Raw genomic sequence first — 17,553 nt, 5'->3', positions numbered from 1 at the left:
GGAGCAGTGATGGGGGGGGGGACTATGTACAGGAGCAGTGATGGGGGGGGGGGACTATGTACAGGAGCAGTGATGGGGGGGACTATGTACAGGAGCAGTGATGGGGGGGGACTATGTACAGGAGCAGTGATGGGGGGGGGACTATGTACAGGAGCAGTGATGGGGGGGGGACTATGTACAGGAGCAGTGATGGGGGGGGGGACTATGTACAGGAGCAGTGATGGGGGGGGGGACTATGTACAGGAGCAGTGATGGGGGGGGGGACTATGTACAGGAGCAGTGATGGGGGGGGGACTATGTACAGGAGCAGTGATGGGGGGGGGACTATGTACAGGAGCAGTGATGGGGGGGGGACTATGTACAGGAGCAGTGATGGGGGGGGGGGGACTATGTACAGGAGCAGTGATGGGGGGGGGGGACTATGTACAGGAGCAGTGATGGGGGGGGGGACTATGTACAGGAGCAGTGATGGGGGGGGGGACTATGTACAGGAGCAGTGATGGGGGGGGGGACTATGTACAGGAGCAGTGATGGGGGGGGGACTATGTACAGGAGCAGTGATGGGGGGGGGACTATGTACAGGAGCAGTGATGGGGGGGGGACTATGTACAGGAGCAGTGATGGGGGGGGGACTATGTACAGGAGCAGTGACGGGGGGGGACTATGTACAGGAGCAGTGACGGGGGGGGGGACTATGTACAGGAGCAGTGATGGGGGGGGGGGACTATGTACAGGAGCAGTGATGGGGGGGGGGACTATGTACAGGAGCAGTGATGGGGGGGGACTATGTACAGGAGCAGTGATGGGGGGGGGGACTATGTACAGGAGCAGTGATGGGGGGGGGGACTATGTACAGGAGCAGTGATGGGGGGGGACTATGTACAGGAGCAGTGATGGGGGGGGGGACTATGTACAGGAGCAGTGATGGGGGGGGGGACTATGTACAGGAGCAGTGATGGGGGGGGGGACTATGTACAGGAGCAGTGATGGGGGGGGGACTATGTACAGGAGCAGTGATGGGGGGGGGACTATGTACAGGAGCAGTGATGGGGGGGGGGGACTATGTACAGGAGCAGTGATGGGGGGGTACATACAGGCGCACACGCGGTGATGGGGGGGTTACATACAGGCGCACACGCGGTGATGGGGGGGGGGTTACATACAGGCGCACACGCGGTGATGGGGGGGGTTACATACAGGCGCACACGCGGTGATGGGGGGGGTTACATACAGGCGCACACGCGGTGATGGAGGGGGTTACATACAGGCGCACACGCGGTGATGGGGGGGGGTTACATACAGGCGCACACGCGGTGATGGGGGGGGTTACATACAGGCGCACACGCGGTGATGGGGGGGGTTACATACAGGCGCACACGCGGTGATGAGGGGGGTTACATACAGGCGCACACGCGGTGATGAGGGGGGGTTACATACAGGCGCACACGCGGTGATGGGGGGGGGTTACATACAGGCGCACACGCGGTGATGGGGGGGTTACATACAGGCGCACACGCGGTGATGGAGGGGGTTACATACAGGCGCACACGCGGTGATGGGGGGGGGTTACATACAGGCGCACACGCGGTGATGGGGGGGGTTACATACAGGCGCACACGCGGTGATGGGGGGGGGTTACATACAGGCGCACACGCGGTGATGGGGGGGGTTACATACAGGCGCACACGCGGTGATGGGGGGGGTTACATACAGGCGCACACGCGGTGATGGGGGGGGGTTACATACAGGCGCACACGCGGTGATGGGGGGGGGTTACATACAGGCGCACACGCGGTTGCCGGGCATGTTTTATTGCAGGGTTGTCGGGGGAGGGTGCTAATACCAGACGCGGATGAACAGGGAGGCGGGTGCTAATACCAGACGCGGATGAACAGGGAGGCGGGTGCTAATACCAGACGCGGATGAACAGGGAGGCGGGTGCTAATACCAGACGCGGATGAACAGGGAGGCGGGTGCTAATACCAGACGCGGATGAACAGGGAGGCGGGTGCTAATACCAGACGCGGATGAACAGGGAGGCGGGTGCTAATACCAGACGCGGATGAACAGGGAGGCGGGTGCTAATACCAGACGCGGATGAACAGGGAGGCGGGTGCTAATACCAGACGCGGATGAACAGGGAGGCGGGTGCTAATACCAGACGTGGATGAACAGGGAGGCGGGTGCCAGGCTCTGGCCGTGCTTGTTCAGCAGAGGAATGTGGCGATATCCTGCAACAGAGGAGCGGAGAATGGTCATGTGACTGGTCATGTGACTGCTGCCCCGGCCCGTCCTGTACCTGTCAGCTTACCTTTGGCCATGCTGGTCAGCGGCAGGGTGTACTGGCCCAGCATCTCGTTGGGTATCAGGGTGTGCTGGTCCTCCAGACAGAAGCGGATCAGAACCAGCTCCGGCAGCTGCAGCGAGAAGGTCAGGGACTGGTTCCACTGGGGGTTAAACGCTGAAACCAAGAAAGATAAAGCACATGACCCTGACCCACAGGCGGAGGGGCGATAATGCTACATAAGACCATCTCTACTGACCCCCAGGGACCTTACCGATGCTCTTCTCTGAGTATGGCCGTCTCTACTGACCCCCAGGGGCCTTACCAATGCTCTTCTCTGAGTATGGCCGTCTCTACTGACCCCCAGGGGCCTTACCAATGCTCTTCTCTGAGTATGGCCGTCTCTACTGACCCCCAGGGGCCTTACCGATGCTCTTCTCTGAGTGTGGCCGTCTCTACTGACCCCCAGGGGCCTTACCGATGGTCTTCTCTGAGTATGGCCATCTCTACTGACCCCCAGGGGCCTTACCGATGCTCTTCTCTGAGTATGGCCGTCTCTACTGACCCCCAGGGGCCTTACCGATGGTCTTCTCTGAGTATGGCCGTCTCTACTGACCCCCAGGGACCTTACCGATGCTCTTCTCTGAGTATGGCCGTCTCTACTGACCCCCAGGGACCTTACCGATGGTCTTCTCTGAGTATGGCCGCCTCTACTGACCCCCAGGGGCCTTACCGATGGTCTTCTCTGAGTATGGCCGCCTCTACTGACCCCCAGGGGCCTTACCACTAGTCTTCTCTGAGTATGGCCGCCTCTACTGACCCCCAGGGGCCTTACCACTAGTCTTCTCTGAGTATGGCCGTCTCTACTGACCCCCAGGGGCCTTACCACTAGTCTTCTCTGAGTATGGCCGCCTCTACTGACCCCCAGGGGCCTTACCACTAGTCTTCTCTGAGTATGGCCGTCTCTACTGACCCCCAGGGGCCTTACCGATGCTCTTCTCTGAGTATGGCCGTCTCTACTGACCCCCAGGGGCCTTACCGATGCTCTTCTCTGAGTATGGCCGTCTCTACTGAACCCCAGGGGCCTTACCGATGGTCTTCTCTGAGTATGGTCGTCTCTACTGTCCTCCAGGGGCCTTACCAATGCTCTTCTCCGAGTATGGCCGTCTCTACTGACCCCCAGGGGCCTTACCGATGGTCTTCTCTGAGTATGGCCGTCTCTACTGACCCCCAGGGGCCTTACCATTAGTCTTCTCTGAGTATGGCCATCTCTACTGTCCCTCAGGGGCCTTACTGATGGTCTTCACCGAGTATGGCCATCTCTACTGACCCCCAGGGGCCTTACCGATGGTCTTTTCCAAGTATGGCCGCCTCTACTGACCCCCAGGGGCCTTACCGATGCTCTTCTCCGAGTATGGCCGTCTCTACTGATCCCCAGGGGCCTTACCGATGGTCTTCTCCGAGTATGGCCATCGGTACTGACCCCCAGGGGCCTTACCAATGGTCTTCTCCAAGTATGGCCGTCTCTACTGACCCCCAGGGGCCTTACCGATGCTCTTCTCCGAGTATGGCCGTCTCTACTGTCCCCCAGGGGCCTTACCGATCGTCTTCTCTGAGTATGACCGTCTCTACTGACCCCCAGGGACCTTACCATTAGTCTTCTCTAAGTATGGCCGTCTCTACTGTCCCCCAGGGGCCTTACTGATGGTCTTCTCCAAGTATGGCCGTCTCTACTGACCCCCAGAGGCCTTACCGATGGTCTCTGAGTATGGCCGTCTCTACTGACCCCTAGGGGCCTTACCGATGGTCTTCTCTGAGTATGGCCGTCTCTACTGTCCCCCAGGGGCCTTACTGATGGTCTTTTCTGAGTATGACCGTCTCTACTGACCCCCAGGGACCTTACCATTAGTCTTCTCTAAGTATGGCCGTCTCTACTGTCCCCCAGGGGCCTTACTGATGGTCTTCTCCAAGTATGGCCGTCTCTACTGACCCCCAGGGGCCTTACCGATGGTGTTCTCTGAGTATGGCCGTCTCTACTGACCCCCAGGGGCCTTACCGATGGTGTTCTCTGAGTATGGCCGTCTCTACTGACCCCCAGGGGCCTTACTGATGGTCTTCTCTGAGTATGGTCGTCTCTACTGACCCCCAGGGGCCTTACCATTAGTCTTCTCTGAGTGTGGCCGTCTCCCCCCAGGGGCCTTCCTTTTGGTCTCCTCTCAGTAGGGGTCTTACCGTTGTTCTTCACTACATTTGTCTGCTTGCGTCCCTCGTCTGCTGGAATCCCATAGATCTCCACCCTCACTATCAGGCTGGGCGTGGTGGAGAGGCTTCCGTGTGGCAGGAGGAATCCACTGATCACCTGGGAATAGAGAGAAGTGTGGAGGACACAAGCTGGGGGGGTTATCTGAGCCCCCCCCGCTGTGCACGTGGAGGGGTCCTCACTCACATACAGAGATATTGATCGGTACCTTGATTATAAAAAACTTGGGTCGTCTTCGGGTTCTGGCCTCGTATGGCTGGACCTTGCTCCTCTCCGTCCTGAGGTATTCCGGCTTCAGGACATAGCCACACCTCCCATTATCCAGGAATTTTCCTCCCTGAAGATCCATGGGAATCCCGGGCGTCTGGAAGTTTATAGCGACTGCAAAGAAGACGGAGATGAGAACTCCCCTGCTGGATCTGTACCCGACCCCAGGACACTCACCCATCTGACAGCCCACGCTCCAGAATTCATGAGGACAGAAGTTGGAGGAATCGGTCCTGGTGCCTCGGGGGTAAATCCTGGTGATGAAATTCCGGGTGTGCTGGATGAATTCTGGGGCTGTAGGGGAAAAGCAATGGCCATTCATGCGCTGTGACCTCCACCAACGTCAGAGATGTCCTCAACCTCAGTGACCTCCACCAACGTCAGAGATGTCCTCAACCTCAGTGACCTCCACCAACGTCAGAGATGTCCTCAACCTCAGTGACCTCCACCAACGTCAGAGATGTCCTCAACCTCAGTGACCTCCACCAACGTCAGAGATGTCCTCAACCTCGGTGACCATCACCAACGTCAGAGATGTCCTCAACCTCGGTGACCATCACCAACGTCAGAGATGTCCTCAACCTCGGTGACCTCCACCAACGTCAGAGATGTCCTCAACCTCGGTGACCTCCACCAACGTCAGAGATGTCCTCAACCTCGGTGACCTCCACCAACGTCAGAGATGTCCTCAACCTCAGTGACCTCCACCAACGTCAGAGATGTCCTCAGTCTCTGTGACCTCCACCAGGGCCAGCGATGCCCTCAGTCTCTGTGACCTCCACCAGGGCCAGCGATGCCCTCAGTCTCTGTGACCTCCACCAGGGCCAGCGATGCCCTCAGTCTCTGTGACCTCCACCAACGTCAGAGATGTCCTCAGTCTCTGTGACCTCCACCAGTGCCAGCGATGTCCTCAGTCTCTGTGACCTCCACCAGGGCCAGCGATGCCCTCAGTCTCTGTGACTTCCACCAGTGCCAGCGATGCCCTCAGTCTCTGTGACCTCAACCAGGGCCAGCGATGCCCTCAGTCTCTGTGACCTCCACCAGGGCCAGCGATGCCCTCAGTCTCTGTGACCTCCACCAGGGCCAGCGATGCCCTCAGTCTCTGTGACTTCCACCAGTGCCAGCGATGCCCTCAGTCTCTGTGACCTCAACCAGGGCCAGCGATGCCCTCAGTCTCTGTGACCTCCACCAGGGCCAGCGATGCCCTCAGTCTCTGTGACCTCCACCAGTGCCAGCGATGCCCTCAGTCTCTGTGACCTCCACCAGGGCCAGCGATGCCCTCAGTCTCTGTGACCTCCACCAGGGCCAGCGATGCCCTCAGTCTCTGTGACCTCCACCAACGTCAGAGATGTCCTCAGTCTCTGTGACCTCCACCAGTGCCAGCGATGTCCTCAGTCTCTGTGACCTCCACCAGGGCCAGCGATGCCCTCAGTCTCTGTGACCTCCACCAGGGCCAGCGATGCCCTCAGTCTCTGTGACTTCCACCAGTGCCAGCGATGCCCTCAGTCTCTGTGACCTCAACCAGGGCCAGCGATGCCCTCAGTCTCTGTGACCTCCACCAGGGCCAGCGATGCCCTCAGTCTCTGTGACCTCCACCAGGGCCAGCGATGCCCTCAGTCTCTGTGACTTCCACCAGTGCCAGCGATGCCCTCAGTCTCTGTGACCTCAACCAGGGCCAGCGATGTCCTCAGTCTCTGTGACCTCCACCAGGGCCAGCGATGCCCTCAGTCTCTGTGACTTCCACCAGTGCCAGCGATGCCCTCAGTCTCTGTGACCTCCACCAGGGCCAGCGATGCCCTCAGTCTCTGTGACCTCCACCAGGGCCAGCGATGCCCTCAGTCTCTGTGACCTCCACCAGGGCCAGCGATGCCCTCAGTCTCTGTGACTTCCACCAGGGCCAGCGATGCCCTCAGTCTCTGTGACCTCCACCAGGGCCAGCGATGCCCTCAGTCTCTGTGACCTCCACCAGTGCCAGCGATGCCCTCAGTCTCTGTGACCTCAACCAGGGCCAGCGATGCCCTCAGTCTCTGTGACCTCCACCAGTGCCAGCGATGTCCTCAGCAGCACCCAGATGAATTCCGTATACGCTGCGCCGTGGCGGAGTGACAGGTACGCACCGTGATGTCGGGCCAGTTTTCGCGCCACATTCTCTGTCAAAGAATTGATCTCATAAAACTTCTGGTTTTCTCTTGAATGTTGGAAACTGATGAACTTCTGGGACTTGGTGTAAATGACGAGATCTGAGAGCGCCATGGAGATCTTCATCTTCTGTCCCTGAGAGGAAGCACAGCAGAGTCTGGTCAGTCCAATCCCTATCAGGTGTCCTCCCGCCCCTGAGGAGCTGAGGGTTAGGTTCTCCTCCCTGGGGCTGCTTTGGGAGTGACTAGAGAGCGCGGGATGAGGGGCTACCTGCGTCTCCGGGTTGGTTGTGGACTCTGCGGTTGTTCTTCTCAGGAGGTTCATGGACAATCGCCTGTTCTTTGTATCCTCGACCTCCTCGTATTCCTCCACCTGACCCTGAGCGCTGGGGGCAGGGCTCAGGATGGTGTCCTGCAGGAGCCCCGCCTTTTTGTGTTTTATCAGGATTTTACCTTTAAGAGCCTGCAAAAAATTAGAAAAATTCAAAGGTTCACTCATTCTGTGGGGTAGGGAGGGGCCATGTGTAAAGCAGTAAAGCAATCTCAAAAAGAGGTTCTGCAGCAGCTTGGTAGTCACTATGCACAATGATCCTTCCCACTAGAGGATGGGGGAGGGGCTTATGCCACATTCATGTATTTCATGTACTTTGGGGGAGGGGCTTACTTTGTTGGCTTCATGTCATGTACCTCGGGGGAGGGGCTTACTCTGTTGGCTTCATGTCATGTACCTCGGGGGAGGGCAGGCATGTGCAGGACTCGTTGGCCACGGTGGTGGTGAGCAGTTTGTCTCCCAGGATGACGGTCAGGTGTCTCGCCATCACCTCCTGCTGTTTGGGGGAGCAGTGATCCTCCAGCGACAGGATGACCGGATAGGGGGAGGCCTGGAGGAGCAACGGAGAAAGAACCACTAATAACTACCAGCCGAGCAGCGTATGGCGGCGTTACCTGTGCAGTGTATGGCGGCGTTACCTGTGCAGTGTGTGGCGGCGTTACCTGTGCAGTGTGTGGCGGCGTTACCTGTGCAGTGTGTGGCGGCGTTACCTGTGCAGTGTGTGGCGGCGTTACCTGTGCAGTGTGTGGCGGCGTTACCTGTGCAGTGTGTGGCGGCGTTACCTGTGCAGTGTGTGGCGGCGTTACCTGTGCAGTGTGTGGCGGCGTTACCTGTGCAGTGTGTGGCGGCGTTACCTGTGCAGCGTGTGGCGGCGTTACCCGAGCAGCGTGTGGCGGCGTTACCTGAGCGCTGTATGGCGGCGTTACCTGTGCAGCGTGTGGCGGCGTTACCTGTGCAGCGTGTGGCGGCGTTACCTGTGCAGTGTGTGGCGGCGTTACCTGTGCAGTGTGTGGCGGCGTTACCTGAGCAGTGTATGGCGGCGTTACCTGAGCAGTGTATGGCGGCGTTACCTGTGCAGTGTATGGCTGCGTTACCTGAGCAGTGTGTGGCGGCGTTACCTGAGCAGCGTGTGGCGGCGTTACCTGTGCAGCGTGTGGCGGCGTTACCTGTGCAGCGTGTGGCGGCGTTACCTGTGCAGTGTGTGGCGGCGTTACCTGAGCAGTGTATGGCGGCGTTACCTGAGCAGTGTATGGCGGCGTTACCTGAGCAGTGTGTGGCGGCGTTACCTGAGCAGTGTATGGCGGCGTTACCTGTGCAGTGTATGGCGGCGTTACCTGAGCACTGTATGGCGGCGTTACCTGTGCAGTGTATGGCGGCGTTACCTGAGCAGTGTGTGGCGGCGTTACCTGTGCAGTGTGTGGCGGCGTTACCTGAGCAGTGTATGGCGGCGTTACCTGTGCAGTGTGTGGCGGCGTTACCTGTGCAGTGTGTGGCGGCGTTACCTGTGCAGTGTGTGGCGGCGTTTCCTGTGCAGTGTATGGCGGCGTTTCCTGTGCAGTGTATGGCGGCGTTACCTGTGCGCTGTATGGCGGCGTTACCTGAGCGCTGTATGGCGGCGTTACCTGAGCAGTGTATGTAATCTGGCATCGGTGTTACCATATGGCGGTATTTCTTGGGCTCTGACCTGGAAGGCGTACTGTGCGATGATGGAGATGACGGATTTGAAGAGCAGCCGGCTGGTCAGCGTGTGCCCATGGTAGACCACCGGCTCGTCCCCGTCCCAGCAGTCAATCTCCAGGCAGCGGCAGCCCCTCAGCAGGGCGCTGGGGGCAGAAAAGGGCAAAAGTTACCAAACCCTTCACAGATTTTACCTGCACCGACATGTCCATAGCAACTGACTGCTGCGGGAGCAGGACCTGCCCTATCTGACTGTGCTGCGGGAGCAGGACCTGGCCGCTCTGACTGTGCTGCGGGAGCAGGACCTGCCCTATCTGACTGTGCTGCGGGAGCAGGACCTGCCCTATCTGACTGTGCTGCGGGAGCAGGACCTGGCCGCTCTGACTGTGCTGCGGGAGCAGGACCTGCCCGCTCTGACTGTGCTGTGGGAGCAGGACCTGGCCGCTCTGACTGTGCTGCGGGAGCAAGACCTGCCCGCTCTGACTGTGCTGCGGGAGCAGGACCTGCCCGCTCTGACTGTGCTGCGGGAGCAGGACCTGCCCGCTCTGACTGTGCTGCGGGAGCAGGACCTGCCCGCTCTGACTGTGCTGCGGGAGCAGGACCTGCCCGCTCTGACTGTGCTGCGGGAGCAGGACCTGCCCGCTCTGACTGTGCTGCGGGAGCAGGACCTGCCCGCTCTGACTGTGCTGCGGGAGCAGGACCTGCCCGCTCTGACTGTGCTGCGGGAGCAGGACCTGCCCGCTCTGACTGTGCTGCGGGAGCAGGACCTGCCCGCTCTGACTGTGCTGCGGGAGCAGGACCTGCCCGCTCTGACTGTGCTGCGGGGGAGCAGACCTGCCCGCTCTGACTGTGCTGCGGGAGCAGGACCTGCCCGCTCTGACTGTGCTGCGGGAGCAGGACCTGCCCGCTCTGACTGTGCTGCGGGAGCAGGACCTGCCCGCTCTGACTGTGCTGCAAGGTCTCAGAACAAAGATAGGGGCCTCAACAAAACCTCAATATTGAAAATGACGAACCCCCCCCATTACCTCACCGCCTCTATGCCCTCAAACCCTCTGTATTCTCTCAACTAATACCTTGGTCCCCTGTAGCCCCTCCTCCTAGACCTTGGTCCCCTGTAGCCCTTCCTCCATGACCTGGGACCCCAATAATCCCTCCTCCATGACCTGGGACCCCAATAATCCCTCCTCCATGACCTGGGAGCCCTGTAGCCCCTCCCCCATAACCTGGGAGCCCTCTAGCCCCTCCATGACCTGGGAGCCCTGCAGACCATCCTCCTAGACCTTGGTCCCCTGTAGCCCCTCCTCCTAGACCTTGGTCCCCTGTAGCCCCTCCTCCTAGACCTTGGTCCCCTGTAGCCCCTCCTCCTAGACCTTGGTCCCCTGTAGCGCCTCCTCCTAGACCTTGAAACATACTAATCCCTCGTCCATGACCTGGGACCCCACTAATCCCCCGTCCATGACCTGGGACCCCACTAATCCCCCGTCCATGACCTGGGACCCCACTAATCCCTCGTCCATGACCTGGAACCCCACTAATCCCTCGTCCATGACCTGGGACCCCACTAATCCCTCCTCCATGACCTGGGACCCCACTAATCCCTCCTCCATGACCTGGGTCCCCTGCAGCCCCTCCTCCATGACCTGGGACCCCACTAATCCCTCGTCCATGACCTGGGACCCCACTAATCCCTCCTCCATGACCTGGGACCCCACTAATCCCTCCTCCATGACCTGGGACCCCACTAATCCCTCCTCCATGACCTGGGTCCCCTGCAGCCCCTCCTCCATGACCTGGGACTCCACTAATCCCTCGTCCATGACCTGGGTCCCCTGCAGCCCCTCCTCCATGACCTCTGTCCCCTGCAGCCCCTCCTCCATGACCTCTGTCCCCTGCAGCCCCTCCTCCATGACCTGGGTCCCCTGCAGCCCCTCCTCCATGACCTCTCACCTGCTGTAGGCGTACAGGTGGCTCTGGCCCAGTATCTGGTCGGACAGCAGGTAGGTGTTGTGTGAGGAGGACACGTAGTAGCTGCTCAGGGGTTGGGTCATGTCCTGGTAGACGCCCCGGTGCTCCCTCCGCAGGATCTGCTCCTCCTCTGAGCTCATGAAGCGGACGAACCCTTCCACCGTCATGTAGTTCTCCCTGCGGCCTGAAAGAGACGCCACTGAGCACATGACACTGCAGCCATAGAGGAGGAGGGCCCTGGGGATGTACTATATGCAGGGGGGGGTGTACACTATGTGCATGGGGGGGTGTACACTATGTGCATGGGGGGGTGTACACTATGTGCATGGGGGGGTGTACACTATGTGCATGGGGGGGTGTACACTATGTGCATGGGGGGGGTGTACACTATGTGCATGGGGGGGGTGTACACTATGTGCATGGGGGGGGTGTACACTATGTGCAGGGGGGGTGTACACTATGTGCAGGGGGGGTGTACACTATGTGCATGGGGGGTGTACACTATGTGCATGGGGGGGGTGTACACTATGTGCATGGGGGGGTGTACACTATGTGCATGGGGGGGTGTACACTATGTGCATGGGGGGGTGTACACTATGTGCAGGGGGGGTGTACACTATGTGCAGGGGTGTGTACACTATGTGCAGGGGGTGTGTACTATGTGCATGGGGGTGTACTATGTGCATGGGGGGGTGTACTATTTGCAGTGTCCTGTGTACTATGTGCAGGGGTCCAGTGTACTATGTGCAAGGTCCAGTGTACTATGTGCAGGGTCCTGTGTGCTATGTGCAGGGTGTCCTGTGTGCTATGTGCAGGGTGTCCTGTGTGCTATGTGCAGGGTGTCCTGTGTGCTATGTGCAGGGGTCCTGTGTACTATGTGCAGGGGTCCTGTGTACTATGTGCAGGGGTCCTGTGTACTATGTGCAGGGGTCCTGTGTACTATGTGCAGGGGTCCTGTGTACTATGTGCAGGGGTCCTGTGTACTATGTGCAGTGGTCCTGTGTACTATGTGCAGTGGTCCTGTGTACTATGTGCAGGGGTCCTGTGTGCTATGTGCAGGGTGTCCTGTGTGCTATGTGCAGGGTGTCCTGTGTGCTATGTGCAGGGTGTCCTGTGTGCTATGTGCAGGGGTCCTGTGTACTATGTGCAGGGGTCCTGTGTACTATGTGCAGGGGTCCTGTGTACTATGTGCAGGGGTCCTGTGTACTATGTGCAGGGGTCCTGTGTACTATGTGCAGGGTCCTGTGTACTATGTGCAGTGTCCTGTGTACTATGTGCAGGGTCCTGTGTACTATGTGCAGGGGTCCTGTGTACTATGTGCAGTGTCCTGTGTACTATGTGCAGGGTGTCCTGTGTGCTATGTGCAGGGTGTCCTGTGTGCTATGTGCAGGGTGTCCTGTGTGCTATGTGCAGGGTGTCCTGTGTGCTATGTGCAGGGTGTCCTGTGTGCTATGTGCAGGGTGTCCTGTGTGCTATGTGCAGGGTGTCCTGTGTGCTATGTGCAGGGTGTCCTGTGTGCTATGTGCAGGGTGTCCTGTGTGCTATGTGCAGGGTGTCCTGTGTACTATGTGCAGGGGTCCTGTGTACTATGTGCAGGGGTCCTGTGTACTATGTGCAGTGTGTACTATGTGCAGGGGTCCTGTGTACTATGTGCAGGGGTCCTGTGTACTATGTGCAGGGTCCTGTGTACTATGTGCAGGGGTCCTGTGTACTATGTGCAGGGGTCCTGTGTACTATGTGCAGTGTCCTGTGTACTATGTGCAGGGGGGGTGTACTATGTGCAGTGTGTACTATGTGCAGGGGGTGTGCTATGTGCAGTGTCCTGTGTACTATGTGCAGTGTCCTGTGTACTATGTGCAGGGTCCTGTGTACTATGTGCAGGGTGTCCTGTGTACTATGTGCAGTGTGTACTATGTGCAGGGGGTGTGCTATGTGCAGTGTCCTGTGTACTATGTGCAGTGTCCTGTGTACTATGTGCAGTGTCCTGTGTGCTATGTGCAGGGTCCTGTGTACTATGTGCAGTGTGTACTATGTGCAGGGGGTGTGCTATGTGCAGTGTCCTGTGTACTATGTGCAGTGTGTACTATGTGCGGTGTCCTGTGTACTATGTGCAGGGTCCTGTGTACTATGTGCAGGGTCCTGTGTACTATGTGCAGGGTCCTGTGTACTATGTGCAGGGTCCTGTGTACTATGTGCAGGGTCCTGTGTACTATGTGCAGGGTCCTGTGTACTATGTGCAGGGGTCCTGTGTACTATGTGCAGGGGGGTGTACTATGTGCAGGGGTGTGTACTATGATATTATACTCCAGTCACACCCAGAGCTGCAGTCAGTATTCTGTTCCCCTCGGTCCCCGCACCTTCCAGCATGAGTTCGTGTTTCTGGATGAGCTGTCGGACCTCCTCCTCGCTGGTGACGTCTTGGCTCTGCCCGTGCTGGAGGAATTCTAGAAGTTTCTGTGCAGAGATGGATCCGCGCTCCTCGGAGAGTCTGTGGAAGATCCGCAGCAGCTCCGGCCGGGTAGACAAGACGCTTGTACAGGGACTTGAAGGTTTCCAGGGGAATGAGGTCGCTACTGTCACGACACTGCTCCTGTGTATAGAGCATGGAGGACTGAATAATGACCCCCCTCTATCCAGTGCACCCCAAATTATCTCCTCCCCCCATCACTAACTCCTCCCCATCACTAACTCCTCCCCCATCACTAACTCCTCCCCACCACTAACTCCTCCCCCCATCACTAACTCCTCCCCCATCACCATCTCCTCCTCCCCCATCACCATCTCCTCCCCCCATCACCATCTCCTCCCCCCATCACCATCTCCTCCTCCCATCACCATCTCCTCCTCCCATCACCATCTCCTCCCCCATCACCATCTCCTCCTCCCCCCATCACCATCTCCTCCCCATGCACCATCTCCTCTCCCCCCATCACCATCTCCTCCCCCCATCACCATCTCCTCCCCCCAGATCACCATCTCCTCCCCCCATCACCATCTCCTCCCCCCATCACCATCTCCTCCCCCCCCATCACCATCTCCTCCTCCCATCACCATCTCCTCCCCCCATCACTAACTCTCCCCCATCACTAACTCCTCCCCCATCACTAACTCCTCCCCCATCACTAACTCCTCCCCCATCACTAACTCCTCCCCCACCACTAACTCCTCCCCCCATCACTAACTCCTCCCCCCATCACCATCTCCTCCTCCCCCATCACCATCTCCTCCCCCCATCACCATCTCCTCCCCCCATCACCATCTCCTCCTCCCATCACCATCTCCTCCTCCCATCACCATCTCCTCCCCCATCACCATCTCCTCCTCCCCCCATCACCATCTCCTCCCCCCATCACCATCTCCTCCCCCCATCACCATCTCCTCCCCCCATCACCATCTCCTCCCCCCATCACCATCTCCTCCCCCCATCACCATCTCCTCCTCCATCACCATCTCCTCCTCCCCCATCACCACTCCTCCCCCCATCACCATCTCCTCCCCCCATCACCATCTCCTCCTCCCATCACCATCTCCTCCCCCATCACCATCTCCTCCCCCATCACCATCTCCTCCTCCCCCCATCACCATCTCCTCCTCCCATCACCATCTCCTCCCCATCACCATCTCCTCCCCATCACCATCTCCTCCCCCATCACCATCTCCTCCTCCCCCCATCACCATCTCCTCCTCCCATCACCATCTCCTCCCCATCACCATCTCCTCCCCCATCACCATCTCCTCCTCCATCACCATCCTCCCCCATTACCATCTCCTCCCCCCATCACCATCTCCTCCTCCATCACCATCTCCTCCTCCCCCCATCACCATCTCCTCCCCCCATCACCATCTCCTCCTCCATCACCATCTCCTCCTCCCCCCATCACCATCTCCTCCCCCATCACCATCTCCCTCCCCCCATCACCATCTCCTCCTCCCCCATCACCATCTCCCCCCATCACCATCTCCTCCCCCATCACCATCTCCTCCCCCCATCACCATCTCCTCTCCCCCATCACCATCTCCTCCCCCCATCACCATCTCCTCCTCATCACCATCTCCTCCCCCATCACCATCTCCTCCCCCATCACCATCTCCTCCCTCCATCACCATCTCCTCCTCCATCACCATCTCCTCCTCCCCCCATCACCATCTCCTCCCCCCCATCACCATCTCCTCCTCCCCCATCACCATCTCCTCCTCCATCACCATCTCCCCCCCAGCACCATCTCCTCCCCCCATCACCATCTCCTCCCCCCATCACCATCTCCTCCCCCATCACCATCTCCTCCCCCCATCACCATCTCCTCCTCATCACCATCTCCTCCCCCATCACCATCTCCTCCCCCATCACCATCTCCTCCCTCCATCACCATCTCCTCCTCATCACCATCTCCTCCCCCATCACCATCTCCTCCCCCATCACCATCTCCTCCCCCATCACCATCTCCTCCCCCATCACCATCTCCTCCCCCATCACCATCTCCTCCCTCCATCACCATCTCCTCCTCATCACCATCTCCTCCCCCATCACCATCTCCTCCCCCCATCACCATCTCCTCCCCCCATCACCATCTCCTCCCCCCATCACCATCTCCTCCCCCATCACCATCTCCTCCCCCATCACCATCTCCTCCCCATCACCATCTCCTCCCCCCATCACCATCTCCTCCCCCATCACCATCTCCTCCCCCCATCACCATCTCCTCCCCCATCACCAACTCCTCCCCCATCACCATCTCCTCCCCCCCCATCACCATCTCCTCCCCCATCACCATCTCCTCCTCCCCCATCACCATCTCCTCCCCCCCCATCACCATCTCCTCCTCCATCACCATCTCCTCCCCCCATCACCATCTCCTCCCCCATCACCATCTCCTCCCCCCATCACCATCTCCTCCCCCATCACCATCTCCTCCTCCCATCACCATCTCCTCCCCCATCACCATCTCCTCCCCCATCACCATCTCCTCCTCCCCCATCACCATCTCCCTCCCCCCCCATCACCATCTCCTCCTCCATCACCATCTCCTCCCCCCATCACCATCTCCTCCCCCATCACCATCTCCTCCCCCCATCACCATCTCCTCCCCCATCACCATCTCCTCCCCCCATCACCATCTCCTCCCCCCATCACCATCTCCTCCCCCCATCACCATCTCCTCCCCCCATCACCATCTCCTCCTCCCCCATCACCATCTCCTCCTCCCCCATCACCATCTCCTCCCCCATCACCATCTCCTCCCCCATCACCATCTCCTCCCCCATCACCATCTCCTCCTCCCCATCACCATCTCCTCCTCCATCACCATCTCCTCCCCCCATCACCATCTCCTCCCCCCATCACCATCTCCTCCCCCCATCACCATCTCCTCCCCCCATCACCATCATCCTCCTCCCATCACCATCTCCTCCTCCCATCACCATCTCCTCCCCCATCACCATCTCCTCCCCTCACTCCATCACCATCTCCTCCTCCTCCATCACCATCCTCCTCCTCCTCCATCACCATCTCCTCCCCATCACCATCTCCCCCCATCACCATCTCCTCCCCCCATCACCATCTCCTCCCCCATCACCATCTCCTCCCCCCATCACCATCTCCTCCCCCCATCACCATCTCCTCCCCCCATCACCATCTCCTCCCCCATCACCATCTCCTCCCCCATCACCATCTCCTCCCCCATCACCATCTCCTCCCTCCATCACCATCTCTCCCCATTACCATCTCCTCCCCCATCACCATCTCCTCCTCCATCACCATCTCCTCCCCCCATCACCATCTCCTCCCCCATCACCATCTCCTCCCCCATCACCATGCTCCTCCCCCCATCACCATCTCCTCCCCCCATCACCATCTCCTCCCCCCATCACCATCTCCTCCCCCATCACCATCTCCTCCCCCATCACCATCTCCTCCTCCATCACCATCTCCTCCCCCATCACCATCTCCTCCCCCCATCACCATCTCCCTCCTCCATCACCATCTCCTCCTCCCCATCACCATCTCCTCCCCCCATCCACCATCTCCTCCCCCATCACCATCTCCTCCTCCATCACCATCTCCTCCTCCATCACCATCTCCTCCCCCATCACCATCTCCTCCCCCATCACCATCTCCTCCTCCATCACCATCTCCTCCCCCCATCACCATCTCCTCCCCCCATCACCATCTCCTCCCCCCATCACCATCTCCTCCCCCCATCACCATCTCCTCCCCATCACCATCTCCTCCCCCATCACCATCTCCTCCCCCCATCACCATCTCCTCCCCCATCACCATCTCCTCCCCCCATCACCATCTCCCTCCCCCCATCACCATCTCCTCCTCCCCCCATCACCATCTCCTCCCCCCATCACCATCTCCTCCCCCATCACCATCTCCTCCCCCCATCACCATCTCCTCCTCCATCACCATCTCCTCCCCCATCACCATCTCCTCCCCCATCACCATCTCCTCCCCCCATCACCATCTCCTCCTCCCCCCATCACCATCTCCTCCCCCATCACCATCTCCTCCCCCATCACCATCTCCTCCCCCATCACCATCTCCTCCCCCATCACCATCTCCTCCCCCCATCACCATCTCCTCCCCCATCACCATCTCCTCCTCCCATCACCATCTCCTCCTCCCATC

General features: G+C 59.2%; 1 protein-coding gene across 2 annotated transcripts; it reads right to left on the bottom strand.

Moving 5' to 3' along the window:
• Positions 1–1,802: 1,802 nt before the first annotated feature.
• Positions 1,803–13,543, bottom strand: PLCZ1 (phospholipase C zeta 1). Of its 2 annotated transcripts, XM_072132186.1 has the most exons (11): positions 13,280–13,413; positions 10,905–11,106; positions 8,965–9,103; positions 7,678–7,830; positions 7,221–7,412; positions 6,929–7,085; positions 4,989–5,105; positions 4,753–4,925; positions 4,517–4,643; positions 2,312–2,461; positions 1,804–2,231 (listed from the first exon to the last, which is right to left on the bottom strand). In XM_072132186.1, exons 1-11 carry the CDS (start codon positions 13,287–13,289, stop codon positions 2,152–2,154), a joined length of 1,500 nt encoding a protein of 499 aa, XP_071988287.1. In that variant the 5' UTR covers positions 13,290–13,413; the 3' UTR covers positions 1,804–2,151. The 2 variants fall into 2 exon arrangements, with proteins under 2 accessions (XP_071988288.1, XP_071988287.1); XM_072132187.1 differs by lacking the exons at positions 7,678–7,830; positions 8,965–9,103 and having other exon boundaries at positions 1,803–2,231; positions 13,280–13,543.
• Between the last annotated feature and the right edge of the window lie 4,010 nt (positions 13,544–17,553).

The sequence above is a fragment of the Engystomops pustulosus genome, unplaced genomic scaffold, assembly GCF_040894005.1.
Source record: "Engystomops pustulosus unplaced genomic scaffold, aEngPut4.maternal MAT_SCAFFOLD_260, whole genome shotgun sequence".
Classification (NCBI taxonomy): Eukaryota; Metazoa; Chordata; class Amphibia; order Anura; family Leptodactylidae; genus Engystomops; species Engystomops pustulosus.
Note: the sequence above shows the minus strand (reverse complement) of the source record. Positions and strands in the feature narration are given on the sequence as shown.